The sequence below is a fragment of the Miscanthus floridulus genome, chromosome 2, assembly GCF_019320115.1.
Source record: "Miscanthus floridulus cultivar M001 chromosome 2, ASM1932011v1, whole genome shotgun sequence".
In the NCBI taxonomy this organism is placed as follows: domain Eukaryota; kingdom Viridiplantae; phylum Streptophyta; class Magnoliopsida; order Poales; family Poaceae; genus Miscanthus; species Miscanthus floridulus.
This window is the reverse complement of record NC_089581.1, coordinates 159,525,569-159,552,614: the sequence shown is the minus strand read 5'-3', so window position 1 is coordinate 159,552,614 and position 27,046 is coordinate 159,525,569. Positions and strand designations below refer to the sequence as shown.

The 27,046-nt window shown below is 43.7% G+C and overlaps 2 protein-coding genes and 2 pseudogenes across 2 annotated transcripts; all 4 read left to right on the top strand.

Moving 5' to 3' along the window:
• Positions 1-11,742: 11,742 nt before the first annotated feature.
• Positions 11,743-16,763, top strand: LOC136540326 (TSL-kinase interacting protein 1-like; annotated as a pseudogene).
• A 514-nt stretch (positions 16,764-17,277) lies between these two features.
• Positions 17,278-19,122, top strand: LOC136537342 (uncharacterized). The gene is made up of 4 exons (XM_066529342.1): positions 17,278-17,462; positions 17,617-17,750; positions 17,846-17,949; positions 18,799-19,122. Exons 2-4 carry the CDS (start codon positions 17,630-17,632, stop codon positions 19,120-19,122), a joined length of 549 nt encoding a protein of 182 aa, XP_066385439.1. The 5' UTR covers positions 17,278-17,462; positions 17,617-17,629.
• Positions 18,979-23,996, top strand: LOC136540325 (TSL-kinase interacting protein 1-like; annotated as a pseudogene).
• Positions 23,997-24,514: 518 nt separating this feature from the next.
• Positions 24,515-26,655, top strand: LOC136540324 (uncharacterized). The gene is made up of 5 exons (XM_066532325.1): positions 24,515-24,695; positions 24,850-24,983; positions 25,079-25,182; positions 26,033-26,164; positions 26,297-26,655. Exons 2-5 carry the CDS (start codon positions 24,863-24,865, stop codon positions 26,321-26,323), a joined length of 384 nt encoding a protein of 127 aa, XP_066388422.1. The 5' UTR covers positions 24,515-24,695; positions 24,850-24,862; the 3' UTR covers positions 26,324-26,655.
• Positions 26,656-27,046: the final 391 nt, after the last annotated feature.

Below are 27,046 nucleotides of genomic sequence, written 5' to 3'. Positions count from 1 at the left end.
TCCTCTCCCTCAGCCAAGGAAACCAGAGCACCTGCTGAAAAAAGAATAAAAAGTACTCGGTTCAAGAGAGAAACAGGAAAACAAAGGAACAAAGAGTATTAAATATGCTCACCTAAGAGCATGCTAGCAACAACTGGAGTACCTGAGAGAGTACTTGGTTTGTGAGACTTCTTGGAGATAGGCAGGCCAGATGAAGACCCATCCGTTTGCCCCCTCTTCGGGACACTTCGAGGACCGCGAGGGACTAGGCGAGGAACATATTCTTCATATACATCAACAAATCTAGAAGAAACTCCAGGAAGCACTGTGTAGGTTGGGGACTTACTAGTTGCAGAAGTTCCAGCAAGTTTATCCCTAGTCTCCACCACGGTAGGGAGAACATCAAGAGAGATCAGGTCAACAAAGTTCCGCCCAAGCTCCTATGAAAAAGGATAAAATAGCAAGACAAGGAAAAGCTAAGCAAAAATGGATGCAGCAAGAGTACATAAAGTACCCAAACAAAGAGATAAACAACTCATAGCTGGGGGTGGGTTGTTGGTAGAGAACTCGGAGACAGCAGGAGGAACAACGCTCACTCCTTTTAGCATCTTCTAGAGATGCTCGAGTACCTCCTCATCGGTCAGCTCAAGAGCTAGGACCATGCGTGAAGGATCCTTGGCCCTAGAATACTCGAAGCCAAGGTGCTCCCGCTCTTTCAAAGGCTGAACTCGGCGACGAAGAAAACTCGAAACAATACCAAAACCGGTTAAACCTTGCTGTTTCAGCATGCTAATCCTATCAAGGAGTGGCTGGATCACTTGAATCTCAGTAGGTGACTCAAGTTTCTTGTCCCATCGGTCATTCACCATAGGACCAGATCTAGAGTGGACGACAAGGGAAGGGATCAAATTGGCAGCATAAAACCAGTCGGCACGCCAATCTTTTACAGAATCAACCAGGTCATAGTCAAAGAACTTGCTCTTAAGACCCTGGCGAAACTGAATCCCACAACCGCCAAGAACGCTGGTTTCTTCGCGGTGGGGTTGAGGTTTCAGACGAAAGAAGTAGCGAAAAAGAGATAGAGAAGGAGAGATTTCAAGGAAAGCTTCACAGAGATGAACGAAAACGAAAAGATGGAGAACGGCATTAGGGGTTAGATGGTTCAGACTAACCCCGAAATAACCAAGAAACTGATGAAGGAAGGCGGAAGCAGGAAGGCAAAGTCCGGCGCGGACAAAGGAAACAAAGAGGACAATCTCACCAGGACCCGGAGCAGGAACCTGATGCTCGCCCAGAACTCTCCATTCAGCGATGACTTTGCTTTGGATCAAGCCATCGCTGACGAGCTCGCGCAGCTGATCTTCGCTTGTTGTTGCAGCCGGCCAAACCTTCTGAGCAGCCCTCATGGCCACGAACTCTTGGTTCTCGATCAAAGAAAGGGATGACTCCTCATCCACGAAGGTCGCCTGGGACTTGCTCGCGGTTTTCTTCTTACCCATGAACTAGCGGAAGCAAAAAGGTACTGGGGAAGATGAAGCTAGATGGCGGCGCTAAGGACGGCGGCGGCAATGGCGACGGCGGATGATTAAGACCTAGGGTTTGAAGGCAAAAGAAAGGCAGTAAAGAAAAAGAGGACGAAGGGTCTATAAATAAATTTTACAGCGTTAGAAACGGCCCACCAGGCCTGTTAAAACACCGTGTGAGAACGCAACGGTCCATTTACCGACGCAGCTAAAATGACGGAGGACACAAATCCACACAACGGTACAATCCAATGGGCAGATTTCAGACTTACCCATCCAGCACCACGGCAGGGTTATCAGATCACTACAAGAACAACCCGTCAACCAAGAAGAAACAAAGGGCTACCTCACAAGGAACAAAAGAATCCGGTTATTTAAGAAAGAACTCGGTAATCTCATGAATGACAGGGATCATAGCAGAGAAATAAAGGACAACTCAGAAGACAAGATTCGTTCCATTACAAGCGACTTTAAAAATAGAAGATTACAAATCTTACAAGACCCAACGAACTCGGTACCACGAAAAGCAAAGTAGCAAAGAGGAACACGGACACGGCTAGGCTCTGGAATGACTACGTGTCCCAAATTGCTACTCGGAAGGACAAACCGCCATCAGCTACATTGTTTTCTTCAAAGGACGGACACAGTGTATCCAAGGCGGAAATCAGCAGCACGGCAGGACAACATGGAGCAGAGAAGGCCGGCGGACATCTGTCTACCCAAGACCAATGTGATGCTGGATATGGTGTTGATCTGCACCGGACAGTCTTAGTACAGGCGACGAAGATCAACCCAGAACTGCCAGATGAAGGAATGAAGCCCACATCACAAGACTTCCTCCAACTATCGCCATGTACATCCTAGTACAATGCTGTCGTGGGATTAGCCTACCTCTAATCCCTATCACAAGACTTCCTCTAGCTATGACAAGACACACAGGAACTACAAAATATGCCCGGGGGCTGCTCTACTTCATAAACTACCATGTTCATGATCACGAAGGTTTCAACAGAATGTCTAATGGATGAAAACAAGCACTCCGGGACAGTATTTATAGATCAAAGGAGCGACGCACATGGACTAGGAGTACCAACAAAATAAGCCTAATAAAGGACACAGTGAAAAGACAGGACTCAATAATGGAAGACTCAGGCGAGAGGGAACAGTACTCGAAGACGAGCATATTCAGAAGAATATACCAACACAGTACAACCCGTGAACAAAAGGCATTTACACTCAACCACCACCATACAACTACATCTGACAACAGTAGACTATCAAAGAATACGCCAAGACCTCACATCTGAGTTCTTCCTAAACAAAACAACACGGATATACGCTCGGGGGCTCGGCCAGCATCACGGCTTAATCAACACTAAGCTAGGGGGCTCGGCCTTCATTTCAACTACTCCCGGAGGCTCGGAACCAAAGACAAAGGACCAAGAATACAAGAAACTCAAGACTACAACGACGACAACACATCAAGACTCTTCATTTGATTTCTTTTCTAAAGAGAAGAACTCGGAGAAAGCTCGGGGCTGCGGGATACATAGCCCCAGAATTTTTTGAAGACAAGAATCTGGACCCTCCAACTTTTGCAAGCAAAAGCAAGAGGCTCGGGGGCTACACTCAGTGAGTGCAATTTTTACGAAAAATTGCACCCACCCAAAAAGAACCCGGACATAAGCTCGGAGGCTGCATGCCGCGAAACTACTCGGATGATGGTTTAATCCAAGACTAAAGGGCTGCTTTGGAAAGATACCGCAAAACTACTCGGATGATGACATAATCCAAGTCTCGGGGACTACTTCAGAACACAAATTTTCAAATAACATAAAGATTCAAGACCCTCCAACTTTTTGTTCCAAGTAGCAAGAGGATCGGGGGCTACACTCAGTGAGTGCACTTTTTCTTCGACAAAGCGCACGTCACCAAAATACTTCCTCAATGCAGACCACTTCAAGACATTACAACAAAAAGAACCCGGAACGAGCCATATTCGAGTTCTTTTTTATAAAACTTCAACGAACAATCAGAGCAACTTCAAGACAAGATCCTCCAGCTCCTTGTTCCAAATAGCAAGAGGCTCGGGGGCTACAACCAGATGGATGTACTTTTTCTTCAAAAAGCACTCACCACTCGAAGATCCCAAGAAGCGCTACAAGGTTTCACTCCAAAAAGCACTCGGATGACGTTTGTTCCTACTCAACAAGACCTGAAGGAGCAAAACGAGTCTTTCAGAGCTCAACCATGAAGTGCTCGGGGGCTTGTCGATGCGGGACCCATAGGATACCCCGCAAGGGAGAGAGAAGATCTAGTCTAACTAGGATTCTTCCCATATAATCTTAGTGGTAGTACTATTCAGTAATCCTACTAGGAACTCTCATTGTAAACCGACTAGGACTCTGGCCTCCTGACTATATAAAGGAGGGCAGGGCTCCTGGGAGAGGAGGACTTTTAACAACAGAACAACAATTGTACGACACTTCATAATCAATCCAACGTAGAGGCTAACGCCGGCTAGATGTAGGGCTGTTACTCGATCAACGATCGAGGGTCCGAACTAGGATAAGTCGTTTGTCTCTTGCGTTCACCATCGAGTTCTGCATACGCTGAAGCCCGAACATACTGCCTCGGGGACCCCCGTGGCAGACTATCGGTGGTCAAACATCGACACTAATATTGCTAGGAGCCTACTGTACAAATTTTAGATTCAACAACATTACCAACTTATCATGGAAATTCCTATAAGTTCTCCTTTTAATAATATTAAGTACTTTAAACTAATTATATAGCTCACAAAAATATTATCAAACTATGTGAACAAAATATACTAATAGGTAGATCCTGATTTTAGAGACTAATAAAACTGGTTAGGAATTTTTACGATTTTCCTACCTTTTTATTATCAATTTCCAAGTATTTAGACACATGCTAAAATTAACGGAACACCAAAATAGTTAAAAGGGTCTTTGGGCCCAAAGCGGCCCAGCTCGGCCACGTCCAGCGAGCCAAGCAGCCTAGGCGGTGGGCGTGCGCGCGCAGGTGCAAGCGGCCCAAGCTCGGGGCAGGCACGGCGTTGCGTGGCCCAGCGGCACGGCCAGGCCAGTAGCACGGAAGTAGGCCGGCCAGGCGGCCCACAGGCGTGGCGGCCCAAGGCGGGCGCGTGGCCAGCGCACACCGCGGCAACCAGCTGGCCCAAGCAGCGAGGACAGCGGCCCAACGCGTGGTAGTGGCGCGGACGGCCCAGGTGGCTGATGGCACGGAATATTTGCAAAATGATCCCTGAGCTTCTACTAAATCGCGCCGTAGTACAATTAGTACTATTCCGATGGCTCACGTATTCGCAGTAAAGGCCCCGTATAAATTTCCAGATTGGACTTATATCCTCCTCACCTTGCTCTCTTTTCCCCAGAAGCAGAGGACGGAACAGGGGAGCTCCGGCCAGTGGTTAATCCCGGTCGGGGCTGCACGGCGACGGTGGAAAACCGGTCGCGGGGCAGCGACGGGCCCGGTCATGTACGCAGGCACCGGCGGCATGGCCAGCGGTGGCCCACAGCACCTTGGCCACACACGCGCGCGGCAACGGATTAGCCGGCGGAGACACGCGCGGCTCCGGTGACAGGAGGCGAACGACGGTGGTCGAGCTCGGCGTGGGCGGACTGGCGATGCACTACGGCACGGCACCAGCGAAGCGGCCGCGTTCGGCATGGGCGCGTAGGGCTCGGTCTAGTGCGGTGGTGCTGGAGGCTCGGGTGCGCGGGCACGGAGGGTGCGGCGGCACTACGGGGCACGGGCGGTGACGGCGCAACACGGCGTGCACGCATGTGCGGGGATAAAGAAAAGGAGGAGGAGGACAGGGTGGAGCTGGTGGTGCGGCTGGCACCGAGGTGGCATGGAGGGGTGCAGTGCTGAGCTTGGAAGGGGCAGCGCCATGGACAACTGTCCAGCACGGCCGAAGGGGGCCTGCTGCACTCGCGCGCACACGCGACGACCGAGTGATGGCGAGCTATGGGAACAGGGAGGGAGGAGCAGGGCGGTGCATGCCCTCGCATGGGGAGAGACGGGCACCGACGACGCAACCATGGTAGGAGCGCTGCGGGGAGGGCGGGCTGAAGAACAAGTGGATTGGGATGCATGAGGCAAGGAAAAAAACAAAGAGGGAGAGAGGAGGAATAGCATGAGGTTCGGCCTCCATGAGTTGACGCGACGTAGAATCGACAGTGCAGCACAGGCACCGACACGGCATGGCCAGACTGCGTTCGGCTCGGCTCTACGCATGACCCAGCGTACGAGGCAACAGCAGCAGCAGGCCACGACTTGGAAAATCATTGGGAGGCAGAGACAGACAGAGTAGAGAAGGACGGGGAGGATTTGGCCTGGCCCAAGGTGGCCGACAGAGCGTGTCGGATGGCAGGGACAACTCCAAAGAGGTGCGTCTGCGCGTGGTCAATTGCAACAGCAACACGGCCGGCAACACGATGATGTTGAGAACAGGCGAGGATGAGACCGCGCAAGGCAGGCAAGGAGACAAGGCAAGAGCCATTGAAAAGCAGGCGCGCGAGATAGAGCGGGGGAAAAAGAAAAAAGACCTGGCACACCGCCGCTCACAAAAAAATAGCGTATGCAATAGTTCATACTAGTACCAAGCCATGGAACAAAATATTAAAGTGTCATGTGTTTATTTTACGCAAAACAAATCGCCACAAAACCACGCTTTAAAATATACCTTCCAAATTTTTACCGATGACGCGAAAAGCTGGTTTTTAAATTTTAAAAATCTGAAAAAATCATTTCGGTAATTTTTCTTAGGCCAGAATCGTGGTGTTAAACGAGATCGAAACACCGGAGTGTTACAGTATGAGAGATTGAGGGATTTCCTACTCTCTAAGGGATTCAAGATGGGAAAGGTTGACATCACTCTCTTCACCAAAAAGCTTGGAAGTGACTTGTTTGTAATGCAAATCTACGATGATGATATCATATTTGGGTCAACAAATCAAGATTTTTGTGAAGAGTTTGGCAAGATGATGGCAAGTGAGTTTGAGATGTCTATGATTGGAGAGCTTAGTTACTTCCTTGGTCTTCAAATCAAGCAAATGAAGAATGGCACATTTGTGAGTCAAGGCAAGTATATCAAGGACATGCTCAAGAAGTTCGGAATGGATGATGCTAAAGCTATTAGTACACCAATGGGGACAAGTAAAAGCTTGGTTAGTGATGCTAGTGGCAACATGGTGGATCAAAAGATGTATCGGTTTATGATTGGAAGCCTACTCTATGTGACCGTATCAAGGCCAGATGTGATATTTAGTGTATACATGTGTACTAGATTTCAAGCCTCGCCAAGAGAAAGTCATTTGAAAGCAACAAAGAGAATATTGAGATATTTGAAGCATACACAAAATATTGGATTGTGGTATCCCAAAGGAGCAAGATTTGAGTTGATTAGATATTCGGACTCCGATTATGCGGGATGCAAAGTTAAGAGAAAGAGCACATCGGGCACATGTCAACTATTGGGAAGATCACTTGTGTCTTGGTCATCGAAGAAGTAAAATAGTGTATCACTTTCAACCGTCGAAGCGAAGTACATTTTGGCCGGTAGTTGTTGTACTCAATTACTTTGGATGAAGGGTACTTTGAGTGATTTTGGAATCAAATTCAAGCAAGTGCCATTGCTATGTGATAATGAGAGTGCCGTAAAGCTCACCAACAACCCGGTTCAACATTCAAGAACAAAACATATTGATGTCCACCGTCATTTCATAAGAGATCACCAACAAAAAGGAGACATTTGCATTGAGAGTGTCGGCACTGAAGATCAACTTGCCGATATCTTCACCAAGCCACTTGATAAGAAGAGATTTTACAAGCTAAGGAATGAATTGAACATACTTGACTTCTCTAATATGTGTTGATGCACCCCCCATTATATGACATGCCTCTCCTTCGAGCAAAGCAAGGTAAAGTTGATTGACATGTCATCCATCCATTGCTAAGGATTTGGTTAGTGCATCTAGTCATACCTATCATGTCCTAGGCTCATTCATGAAAATCAAATGAATTTGATGCTTGTATGGTACCACTATTGCTTGTATGTTTGAAATGATCTAGTGGTAGCATATAACATATTTGTGGGCTTATAAACCTAGTGTTTGATCTAGAAAATAAACTATAAGTGTTAAACTCAACATGGTACAAGATAACCCTTATTTGGAGGTATGAAGAAGCTTGTCCTTGGATCAAAATGAGTTAAATATCTTTTGCAAGTGATCTAGATTGAACCAAATTGGGAAAATGATCCTCATTTCACATGGTTTCACCCTAACCTATCTATAATTTGAGCTCACCTTTTTGTGCTAATTGTTGACAAAGGGGGAGAGAAATTCACACAAAGATAGTAAGATAGGAGGAGCAAACAAATGAAATGACATTGTAAGGGGATCAATCAAAAAGCACACAAGTAGGGGGAGCAAGCTCATAAACTTATATGTTGCATTTGAATGTGCATTTCATATATTTGCTTACATGGCACAAGTTCTAAATTTTAATATCCATGCTTGTGTGGTGTATGCTAGTTATAGGCTTGAATGATGAAATAAGAAACTAGCATGCATAGGCTAAAGTAACTAGACTTATGTTCATTCTATGGAAACTAGCATGCATAGGCAAGTGTGATTATATTTAGGTTTGATAGTTGTATTATTAAGAGGAGTGAAACTCATAGTGAAATACGGTTATCAAAGTGACACTAGATGCTCTAACTCATTGCATATGTATTTAGGATCTAGTGGAGTGCTAACACCCTTGAAAATGTTTATGAAAATATGCTAACACATATGCACAAGGTGATACACTTGGTGGTTGGCACATTTGAGAAAGTGTGAAGAAGATAGAGTTGAAAAGGAGTTAGTCGCACTGATCACAGAGTGGTTGGACGCGTCTGGTATGGTGACCGAACACGTCCGGTCGCCACACCGGACGCGTCCGGTGTGAATCAACTAAGTCGTTGTTCGGTGAAACCATTGATCAGACGTTGGCAGCGTCCGATCCGAAGTGACCGGACGTGTCTGGTCGACCGTGGGTGCTTACTGAACTCGACTGAACGCTGAGGCTCATCGTCCGGTCAGCATCTAACAGACGCGTCTGATCGGCCTTGGGTACTCTCTGGACTCGGGCGAACACTACAGCTCAGCGTCCAGTCATTTCTATTTCATCGTCCGGTCGCATGTAAGTGTGGGCAGCAATGGCTACATTGGTTTGAACTGGACATGTGGTGGTCTGGGAGCGACCGGACGTGTCCGGTCGACCTAACGGACATGTCCGGTATTCTTGAACAGTGCATCCGATGCAGCGTCCGGTGCACTCGAGCAGCGCGTCCGGTCGATGCGCAATTAGCCCAATAATTGAGCCAACGGCTTTATTTCGTGGGAGCTTCTATTTAAGCCCCATGGTCGGCTCAAGCTCACTCTCTTAGCCATTTGCATTGACATAGCAACCTTGTGAGCTTAGCCAAAGCCCTCTCACTCATCTCTATCATTGATCCATCATCATTGTAAGATTGGGAGAGAATCTAAGTGTATTGCTTGAGTGATTGCATCTAGAGGCACTTGGTATTCGTGTTTCACTATGGGATTCACTTGTTTCTCTTGGTGGTTGCCGCCACCTAGATGGCTTAGAGCAGCGAGGATCGTTGAGCGGAGGTTGGTGATTGTCTCCGGCTCCGATCGTGGTGATTGTGAGGAGTCTTGTGCCTTCCCTGGTGGAGCATCGAAAGGTAACTCTAGTGGATTGCTCGTGTCATTGAGTTACCTCACTTGTGCATAGGTTCTTACGGTGTCCAATTGTATGGACGAGGTTCGTGCAACACCTCTTAGCCACCGAACCATCAAGTGTTGGTCGACACAACAGGGACTAGCGTGTCGGCAAGCACGTGAACCTCGGGAGAAAAATTGGTTGTCTCTTGCCCTTTAGTATTCTCTCGGTGATTGATTTAGTATTCATCTTGTGATTGGTTCACTCCTCTACACGGCGGTATAATCACCCTACTCACTTATTTATATTCTTGCAAACTAGTTGTAGCAAGTTCTTTAATGTAATTAGAATTGAGAGCTTGCTTTGTTGTTTTAAGTTCATCTAGTGGAGCTCTTTAGTGTAGCAAGTGTGAGAGCTCTTAGTGAATAGTGACATAGAAAATTGTGTGTCTAGAGATTATAGCAACTAGAATTATTGGATATGTGGCTTGCAACCCTTGTAGAGCTAGAGCAAGTTTGTATTTCGCTATCTGTTATACTAATCAAATTGCTCTAGTTAGTTTGTAGATTTTTAAATAGGCTATTCACCCTCCTCTAGCCATATTAGGACCTTTCACTGTAGCAGCTGATGTGGTGAATCGAAGATTCGGTGGCGGTGGCATGGGGTCAGCAATGTAGCTGCAGAGGCAACGACATCCACCTAACGCACAACAGCACATCTCTGTCCCAGTGCCGTGGCGTCAAGGATCTGGCGGCCACCCTCAGGCAACCACTGCACTGTGGCGTCTAGCTGCTCGCTTGCGGCCCTTCTGCACTCTTGCGGCATGCATGTCCAACAACCACTGCACTTCCCGCGTTCGCCTACAGACTGCCGGCCCGCAAGCAAGGCGACGACAGTTTCAAGGCCTACGCGCATGGGAGGAAACAGTGGCTCTGGAGGCCCACATGCGAGCAGGGCGCATGGCGCGTGGGAGACGAGCACGACAACGGAGACCCGCACCGCCACATGGGAGGGAAGCGAGGGTGTATATCCTGTGGAGCTGGTAATCTGCTGCGGCCTTCTAGAGAACGTGGACCCATCACGGTCGCGGTCTTCTCCACCGAACTTGTCGTAGCCTTCTCTATTGGAGTGACGAGCTCTACACCAGTGAACTCTACGCATCGACGGCCTCCATTCCAAAACAACAAGAAAATATTACGCTGAAAGCGTATGTTGCAAGCGTATATTTAAAGTGTTTCAAATATTTTAGAGATATATTGCAAAAGTAGATCAGAATGTTGCACATGCTGTAATAGTTGTACACGTATATTGTAAGCTTCTGTTTCTAATGTTTCATCGGTGTTTTTTTCAGACAATGTGTGTTTATTTGGATGTTGCATATGTTTCATACATACGTTGCAAGCGGTTTTTATCTAGATGTTACGTATTTTTTACAATGGTTTTCATGTGTTTTTGCAAGTGTTTCAGATTCATGTTTCAAGTATTTCATCTGCCTTCAGATGTATGTTGCTATTGTTGTATCTGGATATTTCAAAAGTAGATCGGGTGTTGCATCTCTTCTTGCTTTTTGCTGTCTTTCTCGGTGTCTCCTCCTCCTCCCAGCGCCGGCTAGGTATCTGCCGCCCCCTCCCTCTCTTTTTCGATGCTGGTGACGTTCGGGGCGACGTGAACTCGTAAAACCGCACGGGAAACATGTGTAGGCGTGGGCGTTCGGCGCCCCGTCCGTCCGTTCAGGCGCTAGCAAGCCCCACCTTTATTTAGTACCAGTAGAGGAATAGAGATTAATCTTATGGGTCCCACCCAACCCAAAACCCAAACTCAACTCCATGCGAACAAAGGATTGGACTAGAACCTGATATCCATGACCCTAAGACTGTCTCTAACAAGTAACAAGGAACATATATGGACACTAAACCTAAAATAGGTAGCAAGAGACTTAAAATCAGCCTCTAACATATAACATATACGGGAGACCTATTTTGGGTTGCCTGAGAGGCACGACCTAAATATGGACATCTTTTCTCCTGAAAAACTATTTGCAGAAATGATTCTCTTTTGTGTCTTGTTGTTGGAGAAGATGCCGAATATGTATCGAACCTTTTGCCTATAACGCTACCCAAAGGACGAATGAGTCTTGTATTTTAGATGTTCTTGTTGGAGATAGCCTAAGGCTGTCTCCAACAGGAGACCTAAACTCATAATGGATCTCCAATACAATATTTATAGCCTCCAACAGAGTACCTGTATAGAAGACTTATTTTAGGTGCCTAAGAGAGATATAATCTAAATCTAAATATCCTCTTTTCTGAAGACCTATTTATAGAAAATATTCTCTTTTAAATTTTATTGTTGAAGAAGACTAAAAATAAATATTAAACCCTTCAGCTATAGCGCTATCCAACGTGAAATGGGTCGGGTTTTGGGTAGCGATGGGCGCAGACAGTCTAACCCACTCCATCGTAACCCGAGCCCATTTCCTTGCGCGGGGCGCGCTCTCATGCCGCTACGGCGCTACTAAGTCCACCGCCGTCCTACGGTACGTGCTCGGGTCTTCGTCGTGTCCTTCGCCGGCGATCAACACCCAGGTATGCGCATCCGTTCTCTCCCCTTGCTGCTGTGCGAAACTGACCACTGAACCTTAACTTTTTATATTTGTGTATTTGTATTCGGATCTGATCTAATTACAAGTTTATATATGTATTATGCCTATTAAATTCGTTTTTTTCTTTTGCAAAAGTTATTGGGTGTACATGTGTACACCCATGTCCTTCACTGGGTCCGCCCCTGAGCCTTCCGATTCCAATAAGAAACCTGGTTCGTTTTTTGAACTATTTTTGTATTTTTTTCCAGACTCCCTGTCTAGGACAGTTCTGGATTTTGCCTGATAGTTTTTGCGCTGTGTCTGATTTTCATAGCGAAAAAGCAGACTCGACAATGGGCTGCGTGGACACACCAAGAGGAGGAGAATTTCTTCAATGCACTGCGACAAGTAGGAAAAGTAAGAGGCATAAATTCTGGATGCAATGCCCTTCTGCTATTTGCAATCTAATTAGCACATAATAATTGATTGATGGGTAATCCCATATTGTTTTTCCCAGAACTTTGACAAGATTATGCACCGTGTTCAGAGTAAAAACAAGGATCAGGTATTTGTTTTTCAACCAAGATATTTTAGGTGAAACGGATACGCATTAGACTGTGAATTTTAGTTATGTATGAGTTGTCCTAAGGAGTTCCTGTCTTTATGATGATTAGAGTTTATATTTTATTACTATAAAGATGTTTAATCTTTTCTTGCAACGTTAGCCTATCGCCCTATCTTATTATATTAAAGTTTTAATTCTGTTGTATATGAATCTAATGTAAAAAGATTCAATGCTTTATGTGTCATACAGGTCAGGCATTACTATTATCGTCTTGTTCGACGCATGAAGAAGCTATTGGGTCCTAGGTTCTCACTTGATGCAAAAAACTCCAAGGATACCATTGCTGCTATGCTTCGCTGGTAATTGAATATATCTTATCATCTGTAAATTGCCTGAGAAAATATAGTTCATTGTTGATTTTATTTATACACCATAGGAGCATGATATTTATAGGAATTTGGACATCTTGTGTTTCTATTACAGATCATGATGGTAGATTGTATCTAGCCATCTATGATATCTGAAGGCTGTGACTACCATTCATTATAGTTCCGTAATTCCGTTATGTAGTGGATATCCTGTCATATTCACTGATATGTTGTGTACCTTTCTATTGATTTTGATGTGCTTGGCTTATTCTTGTGTTACATACACGATCTAAATTCAATTTCTAGTCGTTTAGCTTCATAATAATTTTTCAATGCTTCTGCATTATTTTCGTTGGATAAAGCCAACATCCATTATGGCCATGCATTCAAAATTTTTTTTTTTTGAAAAATTCCATTCCAAACTGTACATGAGTTTTTCATTTCATACGGCTCCTCCGTCCTTTAGAAAACTCTTTTCTTAATAATTTGTGAAACAGGTAACTTAGCTTTTGTAGAAAGCGTCGTTTAAGGATGTGCTTGCTCGACTGCTGGCAGTTCAATATTAGCTGGTTTTGATGCAGGTGGTCTCTGCTTGAGAAATTTAGTTGCAGTGCATCAAAGCTGAACCTGAAGCCTCGGAGGTTCAAAACATTTGTAGAAGCATTGGTGAGTTGCTTTGTCCTCATGCTTTTTTTTCTCATTATAAACTGGTGCCAGTTTGTTTCTTCTTTGTCATGCTATGTTTCTCTCCTTTTGTTTGCTAGGGAAAACAACTGCTAAAGGACAGTAAGTCCAGGAGAAAGCGTTCACGAGTGGATATGTGCCTACCTTCTCCATCTCCAATTGTCAGCAAGGCTCCTGGGAATGAGACTCCTCCTGTAAAGTTGCTGTCAGTATATGCTCAAAATGGTAGCAGAGTAGCATCTCCTAAAGGGACAATTTTCAAGCGGGTTGCAGAACCTATTTCTAGCAAGTCAGGAGGAACTAAAGGCGACCTCTCTGCCACAAGAACCGTGAAACAAAAGAGGAAGGCAGGTGGGCGCATCTTCTCTTTTCTTTTGTTATTCCCTAACCTTGCTTATCTTTTGTCACACAATCATGTAGAGGTGCTCTCTAGTGGTGAACCTTTGTTGCATTAATGTGGATAGCTGGTGACCTGTGTTTTAGGTGTCACTGTTGCATCTGCTGCATATAAAAAATGGGAGAGAGCGGCCATGGCTGGTGTTTCTTTAGTTGCTGATGCAGCTGAGGAGCTTGAGCGCAACACGGTTAACCCGGGCATGTTATGTAATGTTGATGCAAGAACACTGACTTCATCATCAGACAGACTTTCTACTGTTGATGGTATGGCTTCTAGCAACTGGATTTCAGTTCTTGTATTTGCTGAACTTTGTTCAACACACTCGTTGAAGTTAACAGTAGCAGGTACAGTTCTATTGTCCTGATGTTTTTAATCTGCATTTGCAGGCATTAGCACAAATCATATGAAGGAAGAAGATTCACAAGCACCTGTGAAGCTGAAGCTACAGTTATTTCCAATAAATGAAGCTACTCGGAAGGCATTGGAGAAGGTAAAGCATGGTTTCTTGCTACTAGCAAACTGCATATGAATCACAATTTCCCTCGGTCACTGTATTTTTAACATGTCAGTTGTTACTGGTGAATTATTGACCGAGCACTTGGGTTCTTGTCGAATTCATGCATGTTATAGATGAAAGATGATGAATAGATAACATGATTAGTGTCCCTTTGCATTTTGCTCAAACTTTCCTTTGTATTTGGTTTGGGTCTCAGTTATTCTGTTCAGTTCTCCAATCTGTGAGCAATTTGAACATTACATGGTGCTTTTTCTCCTCTTATCAGGATGACCATAATCCTCATCTAGAGCTCACATTAAGCTCTAGGAAGAAAATATCATCTGTGCTAGAACATCTAAACCGAAAATGGGGTAACTCAAACATCCGTATTGTGCTAATCAAGAGGATTTGGCTACATATCAGAGGTGGACAACAAGAGATACTGTTGTAGTAGCTGATGTGTTTCTTTCTGTGAATAGCCCTTCTGTTTTCCGTTTAAGGTATATAATTTCTCTGATTGATAGAAAGTCACAACCTAATGGGTCACTTGTAGGCGTGTAAAGATTGCTAATTGTTGTGTCAACATTTTCTTGTTAAGGTATGGTTGGTTTTCCCTTGTTGAGCTTGGAGCAGGAGTAAGTGGAATATCTTTAACCCATTTGGAGGATTGCATGATACCGGAAGTCATCCAAGTCAAATCGGCATCAGGAGATAAGGCTTGTGTGCAAAAGGATGGCACTTTGCTCAGTAATTGCACTCATGAGCAGTATCCTTGTAGTTCAATGTTATTGCATATGACACCATCTAGTACAGGCAAGAACTCTGAGCTTCAGATCAGCCGGCTAATGTGCCCCCCCTCTCAGTTTGGCAGCCAAAAGCAAGTGCAGGTTCCTGTAACCCAAGCTTCTGAGGTTATATTTTCTGTCTCTTGGATCCTTCCATCAACTAAATGTTTCTATGGGCGATCTTCCTTTCTATTATTATAACTTAGTATGCATTTATACTTCAGGATGATCAGGGAATGAATTGTGTGGCAATATCTGAAGTAGAGTGGGCAGATACCCTTACAGATATCAGTGTTGGGCACTTACTGACAGAAGCATCCAAAGGCGCCCATTTAGATTGCGTAGGGACTAGTGTAAAAAATCCTTTGTTTCTTGAGAATCCATGCAGTTATGACTCGTTTGATGCTGCTGTTGCCCTTCATGCTTCTCGTTATCAAGCAACAGAGCAGCCAGCCCATACTCCCCATTCAACCATATGGGGAGCAGAAGAAACATGTGATGAGTTCAGCTTTAATTTGTCAGCCTCCAGGAAGCAAGAAGGCTCAAACACTCCTAGCAGCTCTCCTGATACTGATAATGAAGTTCATCCTTCAAATTCAGAAGGATTTCAATGTTTTCTTCAGGTCTGCTGACATCTTTTGGGTTCTCCTAGAAGCAAAATGAGTTTATACGTTTGAGTTGTTGACCTTGTTTATTTATGTGTTATCTCATGTTTTAGGACTTGACTGGAGGAGAGGCTGATGGTGATAATCCTTATAATGATGATGCCAAAGACGAAGAGGAGTTTTATGCTGAATCACCACCTCGAAATGATGAAACTAATGAGCTGAAGGATCAATCTTTAGCTGACATATATTGGGTACTTGAAGAAATCATAATGTTCTTTTGTACTGGCATTATCTTAGGTGAACTTACTTTTTTTTTTTCTTGGCAGCCTGATTCACTTGGACCACTGGACTTGGACATACCGTCTGTGAGATATCAAGCCGATGACATACTGATAGGGGACAGTCAAATAGTTGGAGCCGCCTGATGGCAAATAGCCTCGATGCATTTCGAAATCTGTCATTCTTCTCGGATAAGAATGACTCGATTCCATCGATCATGTAGAACAGGGGATGCTAGGGCTTCCACGACTTGCTGTGTTGGTTAGGAAGGAACCGCCAATGCTGCATTTCGCTGAAGAGGGAGCTTTATTTTGTCCAAGCGAGCTGTTTTTGCTGCTGATACGAGTACCCAACTGAAGCATCTGTTTGCTGCTGATACGAGTATCCAACTGAAGAGAGGGGCTCGTGCTGTTGTAAGAAAACGTAACGGATGTACTAACCTGTACGGCTGCACTCCATGTAATTGTGGTGTCCTTGTACATAAAGCACATACAAGCACTTCGTTACAAGCAAAGCTTCTGTGGCCGTGTATAGGATCAGTTTGCCTCATGGCCATCAAATGATTGTGCACTTCTTTCTCCCGGATTATCGAATATGCCCACCTGGGTCATCTCAGGACTATATGGAGGATAAAACTTTGATTTTTGTGTACTAGTTTTGTTACTCTGATACGAAGGATTTAAATAAGATTCACTTCCTAACGATTTTTTTTTCATACGAGAGCTTTTAGAACATAGGATTGCAAAGTGAATAATCCTTTCCTAGAACGAGGTCAAACCTCTGGAATCGCTCAGCGCAGTTACGCTTTCATCCTGGAATGGAAATGAACAGGAGAATAGCAGAGATCAAGGAAGCATAAAACTTGCGCGGTGCTCCCGGGATGAAAACGCTACGGACATTTTCTGACCGTATTCGAAACCGAATCCGTTTAGAGGGGTTGAGATCTGTCCGTATCCGAGTCCGGATATCCAACATCCGATACCGTATCTGTATCCGAATACTCAAATCGCATATTTATGATGTCGATATCCAATCGTATCCTATCTGACATAGTTGACACTATTCGTATTCGAATCCTAATCAAAATATGAAAACAAATATAATATCGGTGATATCCGTCCATATCCGATCCGTTTTCATCCCAAATGCTCCAAACCTCCAACCGACTCACTGATACATGCGTGCAGGGCTACAGGCCCGTCTCAGTTTGGAACGACAAGGCCCAACTAAACCAGCCGGATATATATATACTGCGTGGTAACCCTAACCGCCACCAGCCTCGGCCTCTCCTCCCGGCTCCACCACACGACACTCCAGCCGCTGCCGCGACAACGCCAGTACGCCACAGACAGCCACCAAGCCTGGTCCGAATAACCCTGCTGGGCTACCGCCGCCGCCGCCCTTCGCCGATATCTTCTCCGGCGAAGAACGCCCACCAGGTATTCCCACCCCCTTCTCTTCCCTGTCTGCTGTGCGAAACCGAGTTTTCAAACTCTTAACCTCAAGCTATTTGGGTATTTGATGACTATTTAAATTCTAACTCTTTGCAAAAACTATCTGGTGTACATGTGTACACCCATGTCCCTTTACTAGATCCGCCCCTGCGATGGAGTCCGCGGTGAACCCGAAGGCGTACCCGCTGGCTGATGCGCAGCTGACGATGGGTATCCTCGATATCGTCCAGCAGGCCGCCAACTACAAGCAGCTCAAGAAGGGAGCTAACGAAGGTACCGGACCAATCCCTTGTGCACGTCTCCTGGCCTGTACTTCGTTACTTCTGGGGCTTTCTTATTCAATTTGTGTCTTTTGTGTTTGCGCGCAGCGACGAAGACACTGAACAGGGGGATATCCGAGTTCGTAGTGATGGCGGCGGACACAGAGCCGCTCGAGATCCTGCTCCACCTCCCCTTGCTAGCTGAGGATAAGGTACCGATTTTTTTGCCCTTTCCCCTTTTGTTTTGTTTCGCGTACACTAGTGCTGTGTGATTATTGTTTTGTTTTTGCCCTTTGTTGTATTGTGACTTGTGAGTGAGAATGAACGGTCCTTTGTTAACTGCTTAAGCTGTAGAGGATTTCTTATTTGCTTTGATTGCAATGAAGCCAATCTTTTGATGCTAGATATCATGGATGCTTGCAACATTGTTGTCATATATGCTCAGTGTGTGTTACTCTGTCCAAAAGTAATTGCTTCAACTGTGTTTTTTAGTTAATTATCTGTAAATGGTACCCTCTGCGTTTGAAAACATAATGCTCAATTTTGCGTCGCCTTCAACCAACATTTTTTCTGTTAGTATGTAATTTTTGTGCCGCGAGGTTGGTATCATTAGATCTGTATTCAAAACCTTTTTCTTATGACTATACTTTTTGATAACACAATAATACAAATATAGAGTAATTGCTGGTTAAATTCTGCCATAACAAAATCAATCATGCCTTTTAAAAAATGGAGGGGGGGTATGAATTGATGCGGCCCTCAATGCCAGGACTTGATTTTCTTATAAATTTAATGCTAGCTGGTTTTGTTCTGTTAAGTAACAGACATGTAGTGATAATTCAGCTCGGTAGTGCAGTCCTGTTAGCTGATAAAGCTCGTGTTTTTAGTTAGTTCTACATGCTTCTTTATGCTCCCTTTATCCTGCTTGGTTGATGACACGAACTACCTGTATACAACACTTATGTTAGCATACTTAATGAATATGGCAACATTCACCATTGGACCTTATCCCAAAAAAACATTCACCATTGGCTAATAAATTTGCCCTATGCTATGTGCAGAACGTGCCATATGTATTTGTTCCATCGAAACAAGCTCTTGGCCGTGCTTGTGGTGTGACAAGACCTGTCATTGCTTGCTCAGTGACCAGCAATGAGGGTAGCCAGCTGAAACTACAGATACAGGGTCTCAAGGTACTTAATATTCTGTACTGGATATTTATCTTATATATATTTGTGCGCGGGGCGCGCTCTCATGCCGCTACGGCGCTACTAAGTCCACCGCCGTCCTACGGTACGTGCTCGGGTCTTCGTCGTGTCCTTCGCCGGCGATCAACACCCAGGTATGCGCATCCGTTCTCTCCCCTTGCTGCTGTGCGAAACTGACCACTGAACCTTAACTTTTTATATTTGTGTATTTGTATTCGGATCTGATCTAATTACAAGTTTATATATGTATTATGCCTATTAAATTCGTTTTTTTCTTTTGCAAAAGTTATTGGGTGTACATGTGTACACCCATGTCCTTCACTGGGTCCGCCCCTGAGCCTTCCGATTCCAATAAGAAACCTGGTTCGTTTTTTGAACTATTTTTGTATTTTTTTTTCCAGACTCCCTGTCTAGGACAGTTCTGGATTTTGCCTGATAGTTTTTGCGCTGTGTCTGATTTTCATAGCGAAAAAGCAGACTCGACAATGGGCTGCGTGGACACACCAAGAGGAGGAGAATTTCTTCAATGCACTGCGACAAGTAGGAAAAGTAAGAGGCATAAATTCTGGATGCAATGCCCTTCTGCTATTTGCAATCTAATTAGCACATAATAATTGATTGATGGGTAATCCCATATTGTTTTTCCCAGAACTTTGACAAGATTATGCACCGTGTTCAGAGTAAAAACAAGGATCAGGTATTTGTTTTTCAACCAAGATATTTTAGGTGAAACGGATACGCATTAGACTGTGAATTTTAGTTATGTATGAGTTGTCCTAAGGAGTTCCTGTCTTTATGATGATTAGAGTTTATATTTTATTACTATAAAGATGTTTAATCTTTTCTTGCAACGTTAGCCTATCGCCCTATCTTATTATATTAAAGTTTTAATTCTGTTGTATATGAATCTAATGTAAAAAGATTCAATGCTTTATGTGTCATACAGGTCAGGCATTACTATTATCGTCTTGTTCGACGCATGAAGAAGCTATTGGGTCCTAGGTTCTCACTTGATGCAAAAAACTCCAAGGATACCATTGCTGCTATGCTTCGCTGGTAATTGAATATATCTTATCATCTGTAAATTGCCTGAGAAAATATAGTTCATTGTTGATTTTATTTATACACCATAGGAGCATGATATTTATAGGAATTTGGACATCTTGTGTTTCTATTACAGATCATGATGGTAGATTGTATCTAGCCATCTATGATATCTGAAGGCTGTGACTACCATTCATTATAGTTCCGTAATTCCGTTATGTAGTGGATATCCTGTCATATTCACTGATATGTTGTGTACCTTTCTATTGATTTTGATGTGCTTGGCTTATTCTTGTGTTACATACACGATCTAAATTCAATTTCTAGTCGTTTAGCTTCATAATAATTTTTCAATGCTTCTGCATTATTTTCGTTGGATAAAGCCAACATCCATTATGGCCATGCATTCAAAATTTTTTTTTTTTGAAAAATTCCATTCCAAACTGTACATGAGTTTTTCATTTCATACGGCTCCTCCGTCCTTTAGAAAACTCTTTCTTAATAATTTGTGAAACAGGTAACTTAGCTTTTGTAGAAAGCGTCGTTTAAGGATGTGCTTGCTCGACTGCTGGCAGTTCAATATTAGCTGGTTTTGATGCAGGTGGTCTCTGCTTGAGAAATTTAGTTGCAGTGCATCAAAGCTGAACCTGAAGCCTCGGAGGTTCAAAACATTTGTAGAAGCATTGGTGAGTTGCTTTGTCCTCATGCTTTTTTTTCTCATTATAAACTGGTGCCAGTTTGTTTCTTCTTTGTCATGCTATGTTTCTCTCCTTTTGTTTGCTAGGGAAAACAACTGCTAAAGGACAGTAAGTCCAGGAGAAAGCGTTCACGAGTGGATATGTGCCTACCTTCTCCATCTCCAATTGTCAGCAAGGCTCCTGGGAATGAGACTCCTCCTGTAAAGTTGCTGTCAGTATATGCTCAAAATGGTAGCAGAGTAGCATCTCCTAAAGGGACAATTTTCAAGCGGGTTGCAGAACCTATTTCTAGCAAGTCAGGAGGAACTAAAGGCGACCTCTCTGCCACAAGAACCGTGAAACAAAAGAGGAAGGCAGGTGGGCGCATCTTCTCTTTTCTTTTGTTATTCCCTAACCTTGCTTATCTTTTGTCACACAATCATGTAGAGGTGCTCTCTAGTGGTGAACCTTTGTTGCATTAATGTGGATAGCTGGTGACCTGTGTTTTAGGTGTCACTGTTGCATCTGCTGCATATAAAAAATGGGAGAGAGCGGCCATGGCTGGTGTTTCTTTAGTTGCTGATGCAGCTGAGGAGCTTGAGCGCAACACGGTTAACCCGGGCATGTTATGTAATGTTGATGCAAGAACACTGACTTCATCATCAGACAGACTTTCTACTGTTGATGGTATGGCTTCTAGCAACTGGATTTCAGTTCTTGTATTTGCTGAACTTTGTTCAACACACTCGTTGAAGTTAACAGTAGCAGGTACAGTTCTATTGTCCTGATGTTTTTAATCTGCATTTGCAGGCATTAGCACAAATCATATGAAGGAAGAAGATTCACAAGCACCTGTGAAGCTGAAGCTACAGTTATTTCCAATAAATGAAGCTACTCGGAAGGCATTGGAGAAGGTAAAGCATGGTTTCTTGCTACTAGCAAACTGCATATGAATCACAATTTCCCTCGGTCACTGTATTTTTAACATGTCAGTTGTTACTGGTGAATTATTGACCGAGCACTTGGGTTCTTGTCGAATTCATGCATGTTATAGATGAAAGATGATGAATAGATAACATGATTAGTGTCCCTTTGCATTTTGCTCAAACTTTCCTTTGTATTTGGTTTGGGTCTCAGTTATTCTGTTCAGTTCTCCAATCTGTGAGCAATTTGAACATTACATGGTGCTTTTTCTCCTCTTATCAGGATGACCATAATCCTCATCTAGAGCTCACATTAAGCTCTAGGAAGAAAATATCATCTGTGCTAGAACATCTAAACCGAAAATGGGGTAACTCAAACATCCGTATTGTGCTAATCAAGAGGATTTGGCTACATATCAGAGGTGGACAACAAGAGATACTGTTGTAGTAGCTGATGTGTTTCTTTCTGTGAATAGCCCTTCTGTTTTCCGTTTAAGGTATATAATTTCTCTGATTGATAGAAAGTCACAACCTAATGGGTCACTTGTAGGCGTGTAAAGATTGCTAATTGTTGTGTCAACATTTTCTTGTTAAGGTATGGTTGGTTTTCCCTTGTTGAGCTTGGAGCAGGAGTAAGTGGAATATCTTTAACCCATTTGGAGGATTGCATGATACCGGAAGTCATCCAAGTCAAATCGGCATCAGGAGATAAGGCTTGTGTGCAAAAGGATGGCACTTTGCTCAGTAATTGCACTCATGAGCAGTATCCTTGTAGTTCAATGTTATTGCATATGACACCATCTAGTACAGGCAAGAACTCTGAGCTTCAGATCAGCCGGCTAATGTGCCCCCCTCTCAGTTTGGCAGCCAAAAGCAAGTGCAGGTTCCTGTAACCCAAGCTTCTGAGGTTATATTTTCTGTCTCTTGGATCCTTCCATCAACTAAATGTTTCTATGGGCGATCTTCCTTTCTATTATTATAACTTAGTATGCATTTATACTTCAGGATGATCAGGGAATGAATTGTGTGGCAATATCTGAAGTAGAGTGGGCAGATACCCTTACAGATATCAGTGTTGGGCACTTACTGACAGAAGCATCCAAAGGCGCCCATTTAGATTGCGTAGGGACTAGTGTAAAAAATCCTTTGTTTCTTGAGAATCCATGCAGTTATGACTCGTTTGATGCTGCTGTTGCCCTTCATGCTTCTCGTTATCAAGCAACAGAGCAGCCAGCCCATACTCCCCATTCAACCATATGGGGAGCAGAAGAAACATGTGATGAGTTCAGCTTTAATTTGTCAGCCTCCAGGAAGCAAGAAGGCTCAAACACTCCTAGCAGCTCTCCTGATACTGATAATGAAGTTCATCCTTCAAATTCAGAAGGATTTCAATGTTTTCTTCAGGTCTGCTGACATCTTTTGGGTTCTCCTAGAAGCAAAATGAGTTTATACGTTTGAGTTGTTGACCTTGTTTATTTATGTGTTATCTCATGTTTTAGGACTTGACTGGAGGAGAGGCTGATGGTGATAATCCTTATAATGATGATGCCAAAGACGAAGAGGAGTTTTATGCTGAATCACCACCTCGAAATGATGAAACTAATGAGCTGAAGGATCAATCTTTAGCTGACATATATTGGGTACTTGAAGAAATCATAATGTTCTTTTGTACTGGCATTATCTTAGGTGAACTTACTTTTTTTTTTCTTGGCAGCCTGATTCACTTGGACCACTGGACTTGGACATACCGTCTGTGAGATATCAAGCCGATGACATACTGATAGGGGACAGTCAAATAGTTGGAGCCGCCTGATGGCAAATAGCCTCGATGCATTTCGAAATCTGTCATTCTTCTCGGATAAGAATGACTCGATTCCATCGATCATGTAGAACAGGGGATGCTAGGGCTTCCACGACTTGCTGTGTTGGTTAGGAAGGAACCGCCAATGCTGCATTTCGCTGAAGAGGGAGCTTTATTTTGTCCAAGCGAGCTGTTTTTGCTGCTGATACGAGTACCCAACTGAAGCATCTGTTTGCTGCTGATACGAGTATCCAACTGAAGAGAGGGGCTCGTGCTGTTGTAAGAAAACGTAACGGATGTACTAACCTGTACGGCTGCACTCCATGTAATTGTGGTGTCCTTGTACATAAAGCACATACAAGCACTTCGTTACAAGCAAAGCTTCTGTGGCCGTGTATAGGATCAGTTTGCCTCATGGCCATCAAATGATTGTGCACTTCTTTCTCCCGGATTATCGAATATGCCCACCTGGGTCATCTCAGGACTATATGGAGGATAAAACTTTGATTTTTGTGTACTAGTTTTGTTACTCTGATACGAAGGATTTAAATAAGATTCACTTCCTAACGATTTTTTTTTCATACGAGAGCTTTTAGAACATAGGATTGCAAAGTGAATAATCCTTTCCTAGAACGAGGTCAAACCTCTGGAATCGCTCAGCGCAGTTACGCTTTCATCCTGGAATGGAAATGAACAGGAGAATAGCAGAGATCAAGGAAGCATAAAACTTGCGCGGTGCTCCCGGGATGAAAACGCTACGGACATTTTCTGACCGTATTCGAAACCGAATCCGTTTAGAGGGGTTGAGATCTGTCCGTATCCGAGTCCGGATATCCAACATCCGATACCGTATCTGTATCCGAATACTCAAATCGCATATTTATGATGTCGATATCCAATCGTATCCTATCTGACATAGTTGACACTATTCGTATTCGAATCCTAATCAAAATATGAAAACAAATATAATATCGGTGATATCCGTCCATATCCGATCCGTTTTCATCCCAAATGCTCCAAACCTCCAACCGACTCACTGATACATGCGTGCAGGGCTACAGGCCCGTCTCAGTTTGGAACGACAAGGCCCAACTAAACCAGCCGGATATATATATACTGCGTGGTAACCCTAACCGCCACCAGCCTCGGCCTCTCCTCCCGGCTCCACCACACGACACTCCAGCCGCTGCCGCGACAACGCCAGTACGCCACAGACAGCCACCAAGCCTGGTCCGAATAACCCTGCTGGGCTACCGCCGCCGCCGCCCTTCGCCGATATCTTCTCCGGCGAAGAACGCCCACCAGGTATTCCCACCCCCTTCTCTTCCCTGTCTGCTGTGCGAAACCGAGTTTTCAAACTCTTAACCTCAAGCTATTTGGGTATTTGATGACTATTTAAATTCTAACTCTTTGCAAAAACTATCTGGTGTACATGTGTACACCCATGTCCCTTTACTAGATCCGCCCCTGCGATGGAGTCCGCGGTGAACCCGAAGGCGTACCCGCTGGCTGATGCGCAGCTGACGATGGGTATCCTCGATATCGTCCAGCAGGCCGCCAACTACAAGCAGCTCAAGAAGGGAGCTAACGAAGGTACCGGACCAATCCCTTGTGCACGTCTCCTGGCCTGTACTTCGTTACTTCTGGGGCTTTCTTATTCAATTTGTGTCTTTTGTGTTTGCGCGCAGCGACGAAGACACTGAACAGGGGGATATCCGAGTTCGTAGTGATGGCGGCGGACACAGAGCCGCTCGAGATCCTGCTCCACCTCCCCTTGCTAGCTGAGGATAAGGTACCGATTTTTTTGCCCTTTCCCCTTTTGTTTTGTTTCGCGTACACTAGTGCTGTGTGATTATTGTTTTGTTTTTGCCCTTTGTTGTATTGTGACTTGTGAGTGAGAATGAACGGTCCTTTGTTAACTGCTTAAGCTGTAGAGGATTTCTTATTTGCTTTGATTGCAATGAAGCCAATCTTTTGATGCTAGATATCATGGATGCTTGCAACATTGTTGTCATATATGCTCAGTGTGTGTTACTCTGTCCAAAAGTAATTGCTTCAACTGTGTTTTTTAGTTAATTATCTGTAAATGGTACCCTCTGCGTTTGAAAACATAATGCTCAATTTTGCGTCGCCTTCAACCAACATTTTTTCTGTTAGTATGTAATTTTTGTGCCGCGAGGTTGGTATCATTAGATCTGTATTCAAAACCTTTTTCTTATGACTATACTTTTTGATAACACAATAATACAAATATAGAGTAATTGCTGGTTAAATTCTGCCATAACAAAATCAATCATGCCTTTTAAAAAATGGAGGGGGGGTATGAATTGATGCGGCCCTCAATGCCAGGACTTGATTTTCTTATAAATTTAATGCTAGCTGGTTTTGTTCTGTTAAGTAACAGACATGTAGTGATAATTCAGCTCGGTAGTGCAGTCCTGTTAGCTGATAAAGCTCGTGTTTTTAGTTAGTTCTACATGCTTCTTTATGCTCCCTTTATCCTGCTTGGTTGATGACACGAACTACCTGTATACAACACTTATGTTAGCATACTTAATGAATATGGCAACATTCACCATTGGACCTTATCCCAAAAAAAACATTCACCATTGGCTAATAAATTTGCCCTATGCTATGTGCAGAACGTGCCATATGTATTTGTTCCATCGAAACAAGCTCTTGGCCGTGCTTGTGGTGTGACAAGACCTGTCATTGCTTGCTCAGTGACCAGCAATGAGGGTAGCCAGCTGAAACTACAGATACAGGGTCTCAAGGTACTTAATATTCTGTACTGGATATTTTATCTTATATATATTTGTGCATATCTTGATTCTGTAATATTTGTAGCTGTTTAATAGTCCTTTTTATCGTGTTCTTGTAGACTAATCAAATTTAATGAATTGCAGGACTCTATTGAGAAGCTTCTCATCTGATTTATCAAAGACCTTTCAGTGTGATGGGCCTCGGGGACACATTTTTCAGAGGCTTGGACTGGTGATAGTGTCTTTACTAGATTTTACTTTCCAAACTATGTTTGAACACTGTTAGGTCGATCATACTTGAATTGTGCTGCGTCTTATATTTGTGACTCATGTATTCTCAAGATGCCTCTGCGTCCTGGTGGCTTGGTTTCTGTTGAGATTCCGACCATTATTGTAACGGTTGATTTTGATGGTTTTGAGAATTGGATCGATTGGGTGGTTGCAACTTCTATGTTACCAATTGCAGCACAAATAAAAGCGTAGTGATGTTCAGTTTGTCCCAAGTTTTCTAGGATACTACTTATTTGGGCATAGTTCCATGCATTTACCTAGTTGTGTTGGCAATGCTGTATTAATTGATGGCTGCCTAAATCGTCTATTACGACACATGACCTCTCAGGGTCTAAGTCCAATCTCAGTGGGGTTTTATGTCTCAATTTTTAGGACTTTCATGTGTTAGAAATAGTTTAGACAAGTTTTATTTTTATATATGAAACTTATTTCATCACATTATATTTTTATCATCTCCATTATACTATATCTAGTTCTATTGAGACTAGAGTTCTACAGTAGTAGTTTTATATAAATCGGTCGAACTTTCGTGCGATAGAGAAATTTTGTAAATGAGGGTTTCAAATTGGTCTGCGAGGTATTTTAAATCGGGTTGAACTTTTG

Coding starts and splice junctions, on each gene's coding strand:
- LOC136540324 (XM_066532325.1), top strand. CDS start 24,863: ATGGAGTCCGCGGTGAACCCGAAGGCGTACCCGCTGGCTGATGCGCAG. Junction 24,984..25,078: donor CAAGAAGGGAGCTAACGAAG/GTACCGGACCAA, acceptor GTTTGCGCGCAG/CGACGAAGACACTGAACAGG. Junction 26,165..26,296: donor TACAGATACAGGGTCTCAAG/GTACTTAATATT, acceptor AATGAATTGCAG/GACTCTATTGAGAAGCTTCT.
- LOC136537342 (XM_066529342.1), top strand. CDS start 17,630: ATGGAGTCCGCGGTGAACCCGAAGGCGTACCCGCTGGCTGATGCGCAG. Junction 17,751..17,845: donor CAAGAAGGGAGCTAACGAAG/GTACCGGACCAA, acceptor GTTTGCGCGCAG/CGACGAAGACACTGAACAGG. Junction 17,950..18,798: donor CCTTGCTAGCTGAGGATAAG/GTACCGATTTTT, acceptor TGCTATGTGCAG/AACGTGCCATATGTATTTGT.